At 34.0% G+C, this 13662-nt stretch overlaps 2 protein-coding genes across 2 annotated transcripts in view; one reads left to right on the top strand and one right to left on the bottom strand.

Moving 5' to 3' along the window:
* Positions 1-13662, bottom strand: part of NF1 (neurofibromin 1) — a 202826-nt gene that overhangs the window by 59640 nt on the left and 129524 nt on the right. The gene's annotated exons all lie outside the window — the stretch shown is intronic.
* OMG (oligodendrocyte myelin glycoprotein) lies at positions 6181-8781 on the top strand. The gene is made up of 2 exons (XM_008589106.1): positions 6181-6258; positions 7095-8781. The coding sequence occupies exon 2, from the start codon at positions 7101-7103 to the stop codon at positions 8421-8423; it is 1323 nt and encodes a 440-aa protein (XP_008587328.1). The 5' UTR covers positions 6181-6258; positions 7095-7100; the 3' UTR covers positions 8424-8781.

The raw sequence follows: 13662 nt of genomic DNA, 5'->3' as shown, positions 1-13662 counted from the left end.
AGAATTTCATCTTTTATCCATTATCTTGGATAAACTGCCAGGAAAAACAGACGATATATCAAAATACAAATGGTTCTCAACTTTTCACTAAACTTTTTTTAACTCTGACACTGTACATTTAAACTCACACCACCGTTTTCATGCAGAATTTCATCTTTTATCCATTATCTTGGATAAACTGGTAAATCTGAGTTATCAAATTAGGGATGGGCCCAACCTTTGTTAAAGTTTAGGTGGAGAGTGGTTGTTGGCCTACACTTATGGAGCTGCCAGCCTGTGTCTGCAGAAGTGCTCCTTTGCCCAACAAGCACATATTCTTCCTCATTACCCTGACCCTAACTCCAGAGGGAAACAGTCACTTAGAATGAAATATTGGTTGCTTAGTTTTGGAGAACCACTCAGAATTCTGAGATTTTCAGAATAGAATATAGTTAGTTATTTGTAGCACAAGCACTCAAGAAACCAGCAAAGTTCCGTCTTCAATAAAAACTAGCAAGCTTTTGGTCATTAAAATTTTATATACAATGTTTCCATTTTATATATAATGTTTCTCCTTAAATCTTTCAAGCCATCTCTTACAGACTATTAAAACCTTTGATCTACATAAACACTTCCTTGAGCTTCTTACCTTTAGTGAATAAGCATGATGTTTGCTGGAATATTACATTGGTTCTCTGAGATCTGTCTTCCTTTCATGTGTTTTCCAAGTTCCTTTTATGTATTTTTCAAACCTAATAACTTTAAAGCTAATTTACCCAGTACCAATCAGGAGTTTGAGAACTTCCTATTATTCCTTTGAATTTTAAGGTTAGGGTAAATAAGATATAATGTTTTCATGGTTGGCCACATTTTTGCCCCCTTTTCACCACCTTCTTTCTTGACCTCCTGAAGGATGCGTATTGGGAAATATAGGGAAATACCAACTCTCTTAAACACAACAGGAGCTGATGACTTGGTCATACTCTTGTCTGATTTCTTCAAACACCACGGCAGTCTGTTTCCTTCTGTTCTTTGTGCAACAGAAGGACAAATTACTGGCAGCAGCTGGAGTGTTTTGTTTTGTTTTGTTTTTTAAAGAAATTCTCTGCCAGGGGGGAAAAATAATTCACATTTACTGCATACAATTTTTCTCACTGAGGTCAGTGGAAGCTGAGTAGCTAAACAGTGGCAATCCTTGCTTAATCAGCAAGAAGACATGCAAGCTAATAAAAGAAATATGGGAGAGAAGAATATGCTGGAACAAAAAAAGACCTAGAGAAAAGGCTTAAAAACCAGGATTCAGAAGAGAAAGTTTATTTTATGAATACAGCAAAGGACAAGGCACAGGGGAATAAAAGGTAGAGTGAACTTCATACCACATACCAATGGTGCTCTTTTAAGATTAACATTAACCAGATTCAGAAACAACTCTGAAGACCATCTAGTTCAACTCCTTTTATTTAACTGTTAAGAAAACAGGACCAGAAAAAGCAAGTGACTTGCTTTCAAGTAGTACTAAAAGCTGAGTTTGCTCCCTGACTCCTGGTCCTACACTCTTTTCACTAATATAAAACCAAAAAGCACCTACTTCATGCACTGAAACATACATATATCACACATGTATTCCACATGGTGTTGGTGGCGGGGGACACAATGAATCAGATGAGGGTGACCTGTAATTGTTGTTATTACATAATTCTGATAAAAAAGCAAAATAGCAAAATACTTGGGCACCTATAATTAAAACACTGTGGTACTGGTATGTGATTAAACAAACATGGAACAAAATAGAAATTCCAGAAATACACTCAAATACCAAATCAGTGGGAACATGTGTTGGGACAATTGGATAGACATTTGGAAAAAGATAAAATTGGACCCATATTTCACACTACATTAGAATAAATACCAAGTAGACCAGAGATCTAAATATAATCTATAAATTATACAAGTAATAGGGGAAAATATGGTTGAATTTCTTTATAAACTCGAAGTGGGAAAACCCTCCCTAGTGGAAATTCAAAATCCAGAAGCAATAAAGTGAAAAGGGAAATCCAATTATATGAAACTTATTAATGTCAAACAAACAAAACAACGACGACAAAAAAAACCCATCATAATAAATTCAAAAGACAAATGGCAAACTGGAGAAAAAAATTGCAACTTAAATCAGGACAAAGTACTAATATCTCTAAAATTAAAAAAGCTCCTAAATACAGAAGGGGGGAAAACACTCACACCACAATAGAAAATGCATAAAACATATAAAAGACAGACACAGAAGAAAAAATTTGAGTGGCTGTTTAAAAACATACGTAAAGATATACAACCTCCCTCATAATTAGAGAGATGCATTTAAATTATACCAAGATGCTACTTACCGATCAGATTGATATAAATCCAGAAGTCCAACAACAGAGTCTACAGTGAGGCTACACAGAACTAGACACCCTGATACACTGCTGATAGGACTGCAAACTGGTATAGTTTATGGAGAGAAATTTAGTAATATCTGGAAAAATTCCAAATGCATTTAACCTTTTACCCAAAAAGCCTACTTTTAGGAATCTTTTTCAAAGACTCACTGGGAAAAATATGAAATTATAGGGTATTCACTGTGGCATTATTTGCAATAGCAAAAGTCTGGAAAAAATCAGATGCCCTAGTGGGGATTGGTGGAGTACATTTCTAAATGAAGTACTATGCATCATGAAATGAATGAGACAAAGGTACCTATATACTAATATGGAGTGATCTTCAAGATATATTACTAAGAAGAAAAGAACAAGATATATGACATTATATAGTACTCAACTTTTAATACAAGAAAGGGGAGGATAAGAACATCTAGTACATACACACACATACATATTTTTGTATGTTTGCAAAAAGAAATAATGTTCAGAAACAACCAAGAATAGTCACCAATAGCAGGAAGAAGGAAATAGGATGAAGAGGACAGGGAAGCAAGATTTCTCTGAATATACCTTATTACACAATTTTGACTTAAGTAATCCCTAAAAACTGAAAACTAACTGAAACAAATGAACCTAACTTTATGTCAAGTTGGTGATATAAAAATACAGAGAAAAGAATTATTTCACATTGCATTAGAACACAGAATTGACTATACACCCTTAGTGAAATATATTCTAAGAACAACAGAGCTGCAAAGAAATCTTAAACTTTAGTCAGGAATCTGTAATCTAATTGTAGCAATACTGGTATTATTTTAAAACCATATATATATATAGTGGGATGATGCAAACATGCAATTATGTTAATACTGTTAGGAAACATTTATAGGTAATATGGGGGATAGAAGATCAAATTGAATCTTCCCAAGGAAGCAAGCAGAAAAATCCAGAATGAGGGATATTCTAGAAAACAACTAAGCTTTGGCAACAAGTGTGGGGAAAAAAAGGGTGGGGAGGTGGGTGAAGGGACTGATCCACTTGGATTTTGATCTGACAATCCTGTCTTATCAGTTCTTCCATGCTTTTAAAATACTTTATTGAGTACTCTTAGTTTTCAGCAGGAAATTATCTAAATAGCCAACTATATATTACCAAAAATAGACAACATAATACTTTGACTCTCAAACACAACAGATGTTATCAACTTAAGTTAAGAAATAAAGGAAAACTTGATTAACATGGGCTAGCCATTCCATAGAAGATGGTTTGTTATACCTTTCACAGTGGTGGGGTAATATATCCTGGGACACAAAAGAATACACAAATTAATTTACTGCTTAATCTAGAATATAATAGTTGCCTAAATAGCTGTAATTCCTGACCTTGACAGACTTATCTAAAACATAATGTGTCTCAAAAATACCTAAAATAAGTTGTAACAAACACTTAAGCCTATAAAAAATTGTTCTTTTTTTTTTTTTTTGGGGTAATAGTAATTTTTTTTTTTTTTTGGGGTAATAGTAATTTTTTTTTTTTTTTGGGGTAATAGTAATTTTTTTTTTTTTTTGGGGTAATAGTAATTTTTTTTTTTTTTTGGGGTAATAGTAATTTTTTTTTTTTTTTGGGGTAATAGTAATTTTTTTTTTTTTTTGGAGTAATAGTAATATATTATTATTTTATTTCCTGAGAATTTCAAAAAGTGTAAGATAAGAACAGCTTGTTACAATTCAAATATACTGAATAATCCCCCTTTTCCTTTTTGAGAATTTTATAATAATCTTTGAACAATATGAAACAACACGGTATTTCTCAAACTTGAAATGAGAAATACTGCCACCACTACTGGATTAAAATTTTCTATTATATGGAGCAGAATCTAATACTGATACAACTTAAACCCAAATTTATTTGAGTCCATTAATTAATGAAGTAACATGTCCTTTCTTTCAAACAAAAGTACTGGTAATGGAAATGGATAACTCTGCTTCCACACTGACATAATCAGGCTTCCTAAAATTAAAAGGAGAGATTTAAGTGTTCGGTAAATCAACCCTCAGTCACATCCCTTGAAGTGTAATGGTGTATATATCGGTGTATATATGAGCTGAAATAGAACTCTAAATGTCAAAGCAATCGTGCCCTATTTCAACAACAATATTGCTGAATGTATTATTTTTAACACTTTACTTTAAAGCACTATGATTGATGACTGCTTTCTGAAATCCATAGAAAGAATTTTATTAGGAGTCCAACTGAACCCTCAAAGTGGCAATAAAGCATCTGATCAATAATAAATCTCTAATGTTGCAGACTTAAAACGTAGATACTTTTCGAGGAACATTACTTTATATAAAAGGTGATTCCTAGATTATAATTTCTTCTTTAAGAAAAGAAACTTCAAATTTTAATACAATAAATTCTATATGGGGTAGAATTCAAATAATAGTAAATGTGATTTAGAGAAAACAAAGTATTTAATAACTAGGCCTAAAGAGATTTTCCTCACATGTAATGTACTAATAGTTGATGGTTTTTAAATGGTAACAATTTGGAAAGGAAAATACTGTACCTTTAACTTGCTTTCTTTTCTAAGGTAAACTGGCCATTCTGGAAGCGACATCTGAGTTTTAACAGATTATTTATGCAATCAATCCACTGAAGAGTGGAGTGAAAACTATCATAAGTCTAATCTCGTTTTATAAAACTCATGACCAAAGTTTTCTCTTCTATATTACTTCATGTAATTTTAAGACTATAAACTGCTTTCTCAGAAAGAAAAAAATATGAAATACCCTAAAGAAATAACCTGAAATTGACGCATTTAAAAAAAAAATAAAACCAAATAAGTGGTCATTCATATAGTACCGAAAATATCTCTGAAGAAAATAGCCATATCTACTTACCATCTGAAGGAAGTCTCACAAAGAAAAAAAATCTTTAACCCAATATATAAAATAAAACATGTTTATTTTACCACAGAATCTGATAATTAAAAGCATAAGATGATCATTTTAAAATGTAGCCTAGCTTATATGTATCCTTGATCAAATGATCCTTTCTATCAGAAAGATAAAAACAAAATAATATTTAAGTACTTCTGTACCTCCTAAATGGAGGTACATTTAAATGGTTGATAAACTTGAAAAGCTGATTAAACATAATAATTACCATGTTGGGGGAGGGCATAAAAATCAAACAGATTGCATTTTTAAAAGTGGCATGACAACTATACCATTTTAGAAAAGAATATAAAAAGGCAGGTGTTAAAAATAGTTAAATATCTTAGAAAACCATCCATGAAGAAGATCAAATTCATTTTCAACATGTAAAAATATGGAGTTAGAGGTATTAAAAAGAACCATACATTCTTAATGAGGCAAATGTTAAAATGTGTAACTCAAGCTCAAATACAAAGAAAGAAGTAAGGATCAGCTCTAACGTGCATGAGGTATTCTATCCTAAGGCAAATATGAGATACATATGTATGATCAATGCTATAATTTTTTTTTTAATCTGTCCATTTTGTTGCGTGTGCACCTCTTGCAATAAATTTGAGTCAGCACCAATGACAGCTCTGCAGTCCTCCTATGTGGTGCTGATCAGGTGGTTGCAGAGCTTCAGCTCACAGCAACACAATGCAGCTGAGCAGGCAAGCACAGCCCACAGCCAGAAACGGTTCTGACTCTCCACAAGACGACCTTTAAGCTTTAAGTTTCCCGGAGAAAATGAGATGCTGATGTTGAAGACAACAGTTTGGTAAGCTGTTATTTAAATCAGTAAAAGACTGACTTTGGACAAGACGACCTTTAAGCTTTAAGTTTCCCGGAGAAAATGAGATGCTGATGTTGAAGACAACACTTTGGTAAGCTGTTATTTAAATCAGTAAAAGACTGACTTTGGATTTTTTTTTCCTTTTTCTATTTTTTTAAGAAAAAGTCAACGTTAGGATTGAAAATATATTTGATAGTAAGTGCATGCACCAGAAATTTGCTGCAGTGTCGATAGAGGGATTTCTTTTTAATATTCATTCATTTTGTAAATGTACACATTGTTTTCCTTTAGAATTGGCACTGAAATATACAGAAAAAAATCACTTTATAAAATATGAGGCTTAAAAGTATGCTGTTGGTCTGTATTTTTTAAGTGCCTTAAAATGTTTTATTTTATGTTATATTTATCCTAAAAAGACACAGATGAAATTTCAAAGAATTGCCTTAATATCTAAATAAAATCTCACCTTACACACACATTGACAATTACATTACTGCAGAGATTAAAAAAAAGAAAAGAAAAACAGAGACACGACAGCCATTTTTTTCCCATCTGAGCAAAAAAGCATATTATCAAAAATAGTAATAGCTTAGGACTAGAATTCTTTATTTGCAGAAAATGCCATTTTTTCATATTAAGGCTCCAGGAAGATGAATAAGAAAGAATATGGTAAACAAGAGAGAAAATAAAGGAGAAAATGCAGGAGTAGGGGGAGAAAGTCTCTCTCTACCACATAGCCCCAATTGAAGGATTAAGCATTTGGACTATAAATGAAGGGGAGCTTTGTTAGTTTAATCACTGGAACAATTATAAAAGGACTCAACAACAACGAGGTTTATTGAAAATTTTGCCTAATGCTAACTGACCCATGCAGATGCCTAAATTCTATTTGCATATTAAAAGAAGGGTGTATCTGTTTGTTTCCAGGCTTTGATGGAATATCAGATATTGAAAATGTCTCCCTGCCTGTTCATCCTTCTGTTTCTTACACCTGGTATTTTATGCATTTGTCCTCTCCAATGTATATGCACAGAGAGGCACAGGCATGTGGACTGTTCAGGCAGAAATTTGACTACATTACCATCTGGACTGCAAGAGAATATCATACATTTAAACCTGTCTTATAACCACTTTACTGATCTGCATAACCAGTTAACCCAGTATACCAATCTGAGGACCCTGGACATTTCAAACAACAGGTTTGAAAGCCTGCCTGCTCAGTTACCTCGGTCTCTCTGGAACATGTCTGCTGCTAACAACAACATTAAACTTCTTGACAAATCTGATACTGCTTATCAGTGGAATCTTAAATATCTGGATGTTTCTAAGAATATGCTGGAAAAAGTTGTCCTCATTAAAAATACACTAAGAAGTCTTGAGGTTCTCAATCTCAGTAGTAACAAACTTTGGACAGTTCCAACCAACATGCCCTCCAAACTACATATTGTGGACCTGTCTAATAATTCCTTGACACAAATCCTTCCAGGAACATTAATAAACCTGACAAATGTCACACATCTTTACCTACACAACAATAAGTTCACATTCATTCCAGATCAATCTTTTGACCAACTCTTTCAGTTGCAAGAGATAACCCTTTACAATAACAGGTGGTCGTGTGACCACAAACAAAACATTACTTACTTATTGAAGTGGATGATGGAAACAAAGGCTCATGTAATAGGGACTCCCTGTTCTAACCAGATATCATCTTTGAAGGAACATAACATATATCCCACATCTTCTGGATTCACCTCAAGCTTATTCACTGTAAGTGGGACACAGTCAGTGGACACCATTAACTCTCTGAGTATGGTAACTCAACCCAAAGTGACTAAAATACCCAAACAATATCGAACAAAGGAAACAACGTTTGGTGCTACTCTAAGCAAAGACACCGCCTTTACTAGCACTGATAAGGCATTTGTGCCCTATCCAGAAGATACAGCCACAGAAATGATCAATTCACATGAAGCAGCAGCTGCAACTCTAACTATTCATCTCCAAGATGGAATGGTTACAAACACAAGCCTCACTAACTCAACAAAATCATCCCCAACACCCATGACCCTAAGTATCACTAGTGGCATGCCAAATAATTTCTCTGAAATGCCTCAACAAAGCACAACCCTTAACTTACGGAGGGAAGAAACTACCACAAATGTAAAGACTCACTTATCTTCTGTGGCAAGTGCTTGGAAAATAAATGCTTCATTTCTCTTAATGCTCAATGCTGTGGTCATGCTGGCTGTCTGAGGGTCTGCATTTTCTGAAACTAACGAAAGCACTCCTCTCTGATGTACAGTTGGGAAAATATGCCCCTATCTAACCAGTGACTCAAACTATATTAAGTATTCAAGAAAGCCAGTCTTACATTTCTGACTGATGTAAAAAGTAACTTGTCTTAAAATAAGAGTGCACAATGTCTTGGTACTGCTGCTATTTTACTGTCTTAAGTAAAACTAATGAGTTTCCTTTTTTTAACATAAAATATTTTCTTTTTAAGGCTTTGATTTATTGCACAAAATATAAAGCATCTAAACTTTAATATGTATTTTATGTATGTTTACACTGTCAAACATCTGGGGAAAAAATAAAAGGTCTATGCTCATAATTGTGTCATTTGGCTTTCTATTCATATCAACTTAATCTATCTAGTAGATTCAAAATGATCTAACCATTTTTGTTCTAGGGTACCTTGGTAAGGCCTTTAAGGTGAGTGAAATATTGGCAGTATTCAAGTATTTTGCCAATAATGTAAAACTGTAGCTGCTACACCATGAATGGTTATGCCACATCATTATTTTACACACAAGCCATAATTGTTTTAAATCTAAATGATGTCCTGCTTCTGAGGAACTCTTGGCTACTTTACAGATTATATAATGGACAAAAGCTCTTCAAAAATCTAGAAGACACTGGGCTTTGCATTTTAATAGGAAAGTCTTTGTTTTTTGCATTTAAGTACTAAAAATATACATAATGAAAAGTTTTAAAGACATGTGAAGAAGTTTTGGGGCATATTTAACAGACCATTTATTAATGAAAAATTTAAATATTTACAAAATTAAAATCCTACTTCATGCAGGAGAGGGAAATTTATCTTTTGCACATTAGAAATTAGAATCCGACTTACCTAAATTAAAAATAAGTTAGCTTAAGGATAAAATCATGGAGTCTAAAAAATGGGCAGTACTGGGAAAGGGAGGAGGAAAGAGACAAAGAAGGGAAAAACGGAGGGGATTCATGTGGTGCTACAACCAGGTGATAAGTCCAATAAAGCAGACCAAGAACTAGGGTTGGGCATGGGACAGATCTTGACACACTAAATCAAACTGCACTAGGACTCCAGCTAGAAGAAAACTATTGAGGATTTTCTAAAAATATAAAAGTCATTTTATGAATTAGTGAAAAACATAAGTAATAGCCAAGAGTCAGCAAAACAAACTCTGAAACAAGGCTAGATTAAAATGCAAGATAGCATAATTGAGATGGGTGAGCCACACTTGAGGTATTTAATTTGTGAGACATAAGGAAGAATCTAATTTCAAGCATTCCTAGAGTTGGGAAAACACTACAGGAAGAAATTTTTATGCTACTTCCTAAGAAAATTTTAAAAATTCAAATAGCCTTCTTTCCTAGTTTAGGAACATTTCTTTTCAGAGAGAGTAACAATACTCTAATGTGCTCTTTGTTTTCTCTTTTTAAGGACCAGGCTTATGGAAAAATTATCACTAAGCTTCAATAAAACAATTCCTCTCTTATGCTGTCTAGTACAGTGGCTTTTGAACATTTTTCTATCCCAGCAAACCTAACTGGATCACTATGTCAGGGAATCTCACCTTGAAGAAAAGTGGTTATTTGAAAAGTTCCCTAAATGATTTTAAAACACATTACGTCTCCAAGTGGGCAAGTTGTCCCCACTTCCTCCCAAACACTGATCTAGTACCTTCACCATCCATGATAGAGGCTAATACCTTAGATAGTCCCTACTTGACCACACACTTGTGCCTTGTATAAAGATGCATATATACTGAATTCCACAGAAAGTAGGTTTCTTAGAGGTAACTGTCCAAGGGTGCCAAGAATTCAATGCTGTCTTAGAATTCCATGGGAAACAGTGACAAGAAAGTGAAATTACAGACTACAGCATTAGAAGGACCTATAGGTTATGTCAATCCTGATATGTCTGCAAAATGCAGAGGAGAAACTCAGTAAATTTATGAGTACAGTATATGTCAGCTACTCAAACTCCAAGTCCTTATTAGAAAGAAATATTATCTGGCCTTAAAGTAATTAGATAATACTTCCTTCTAAGAAAATTATCTCATCATTATAAATGGAAGAGGGCTTATTGTTTGCCACTAAGACAAGTACTGCTGTTTTACCAGATTCCATAAACATTTTTAAATGCATTAGTCCTCAATCTCTCTCTCTCAAGCTTATCAAATTACATATAAATATATGTTGTATGTATATATACACATACATACATAAAGGTACCTCAAAAAGTTTATGGAAAGATTTGGATTATTCTATCTTTCCACGAACTTTTTGAAGTAACCTAATATATATTTATATCCATCTCCATCCATCCACCCCTAAAGGCTTGGTTCTATTTTACAAGTAACTTGCCACTGCCACTTCTCAGCTGTACAACCCTAGACAAGTTACTTTACTGCTCTAAGTCAGTTTCTTAATCTATAAAATGGAATAGCAAAACGTTGAAATGTTTTTTTCTGAAGATTAAATGAGATAACTCACATAAAGTCTTCACAGTGTCTTGGCCCACCTACATTTCTAAATGTAGTAATGTGGCTGTTGTTGGTAGGATTATTATTATTATATCTGTATGTCCAAGTCTGATGTTATGAGAAATTCCTACACGTGGAACACTCAAGCTCCACATCCCAAGAGCAAGGGAATGAAAGAATGTGTTTGCTTTGGTCCCTGTTCTTCCACCCTCTAGAATTCAGGTTTAGATATTAGTGGAATAGGGACCCAGAAGAATGCCAGAGAAACATTTACTTATCACAGTAGAATAAGACGTCTTCTATGTCTAACATAAAAGATCATAAATATGTACTATTAACCAGAAAAGAGGATCTTGAATGTTATAACCACAAAGAAATGATAAGTGTTTAGGTGACAGATACATTAACATTTCTGATTGGATCATTATACAATATATGCATATACTGAAACAACAAACTATACCCCATAAAATGTACTATTACAAAAAAAATTTTTATTTTATTTTATTTTTATTTATTTTTTTTGTCCTTTTTGAGACCGGCCGCACCGCGCTCAGCCACTGAGTGCTGTCAGCGCACCGGTCATCCTTATATAGGATCCGAACCTGAGGCAGGAGCGCTGCTGCGCTCCCAGCGCCACACTCTCCTGAGTGCGCCATGGGCTCAGCCCCCCCCCAAAAATTTTAAAAACCTCAAACATATGCTATTCAATAATCTCCCATAACAATGCTATGAAGCAATAGCAAATTCCTTTAACTGACACCAAAAAAGGATAAACAAGAATTAATCTAAAATCTCTTATAAGATTATTCCTTATAAAATATATTTTAAGAACTAGATAAGAAATGATACCATGTCTTGCAAACCACTAGCCAACATCATGCTGGTAAAAAGTAAGTTATATTGCTATTAAAATCACAATAAAAACAAGGATGCCCATTATTGTCAATCTTTTTCACATTATTTAGGAAATTCCAGGACAAACAACTGTAATAACAAATAAAATTTTAGAAAAGTAAGAAACTAAATGATAATTCTTAACAGGTGAAATAATCATCTATCCAAAGGATTCCTCAGGATCACCTTCAGAAGCATAGCTTAAATAACTAACAACAATATTAATATGGAAATATTAATGGTTTCCTCATATGCTGGCAACAAGTAATCAGAAAATTATGAGGGCTTAAATAACTAACAACAATATTAATATGGAAATATTAATGGTTTCCTCATATGCTGGCAACAAGTAATCAAAAAATATACAATGCCAAGAAATAACACATAAAATAATGCAGGATCAAATGGGGAAAAGCTGAAAATATTAGTGACAGCTATAAACCAAGACTCGATGGAGATAAAGTCTCTCCATTCATTCATTCTTCTACTCAACAAATATTTACAGTCAGCACCTGGAACCCAAGGCTAAATACCGGAGACATACCTTGACTGGATATAGTAAAGCTGCAATTATTGCCAGTATAATTTGTGGATTAAGCCAATTCTGATAAACATTACAGTGAGAATCTTTTTGGATCATGTCATAAAATACTTAAGTTCATTTGGAAAAATAATCAGACAATATAAAAAGGAATAAATAGAGGTATATTAGCCTTTCTGAGAGAAAAACACATATCAGTCATAATAATTATGACAGAAGGGTAGTGGCATAAAACTAAAAAGGAAGATGACCGCACTGTAGAAATGACAGCACGATTAGAGCACAGTATACATAACATCTCGACATATGACAAAGCCTTACTTATTAGCTGTATAACTTCAGCAGATTAGCTCTCTGTGCCTCTTATTTCCTCACGGGGCTGTTGTGAGAAAAAAGTGAGATAATATATATAAAGTGTTTAGGACAGAATATAAACATACATGCTATAGAACCATGTATAAAAACAACAAAAAGAAATCTACTAAAATGTTAACACTGTATACACCAAAGCATGTTTTATTACCTGCCTTATCCTTGAAAAATGCAAGAGATCTAAGAAAAGAACTACTGAAATATCTGTCCAAGGGATCTAGGTTGAGTAGGAAAACAGAAGTGGGATGAACTTCTGCAAGATGAACTGTGAATAGGAAGGGAAGAGGGTATCATGAAGGTAAAGATCAGAGAAGCAAAACCAGAATTCTTGGAAGCACATTTACATTATATTAGCTTTCTTTAGCTCTGCATAGTCAACTGCAGTCAGGATCATTCCCCCAACAAACCTAATCAGACAAGATCTTTTCTCTCCTTTAAAAAAAAAAACAAAAAAACACAACAACAAACAAATCCTTCAATAATTTCCCACGTCTCAGAATAAAAGCTAAACTCTTAAATATGGCTTAATCTATAACCAGGCCCTTGCTTCCCTTTAAAATATCATTTAAATTTTTCTAGCTCCCTCATATTTTAGATTTCAAACACACACATGTCATTCTGTCTCTCAGTTCATCATGTTCTCTCTTGTCACCAGGCTTTCAGAGATGCTGCATGTCCTCTTTGCTACATTCTGCTGCCTCTTCTTGCCCTGGCAAACCCTACTTATCCTTTTGATTTCAGCTTAGATATCACTTCCTCCTACAAGTTTGTTTTTTGACCATCTTTATCTAAATTTATGAATAAAAGAATGAATTAACATAGACCAGGGCCGACCCCGTGGTGCACTCGGGAGAGTGCGGCGCTGGGAGCGCAGTGGCACTCCCGCCGCGGGTTCAGATCCTATATAGGGATGGCCGGTGCGCTCACTGGC

The sequence above is a fragment of the Galeopterus variegatus genome, unplaced genomic scaffold, assembly GCF_000696425.1.
Source record: "Galeopterus variegatus unplaced genomic scaffold, G_variegatus-3.0.2 Scaffold134, whole genome shotgun sequence".
NCBI lineage: Eukaryota > Metazoa > Chordata > Mammalia > Dermoptera > Cynocephalidae > Galeopterus > Galeopterus variegatus.
The sequence above is the reverse complement of the archived record's forward strand: the minus strand, read 5'-3'. Positions and strand labels throughout refer to the sequence as shown.

Coding starts and splice junctions, on each gene's coding strand:
- OMG (XM_008589106.1), top strand. CDS start 7,101: ATGGAATATCAGATATTGAAAATGTCTCCCTGCCTGTTCATCCTTCTG.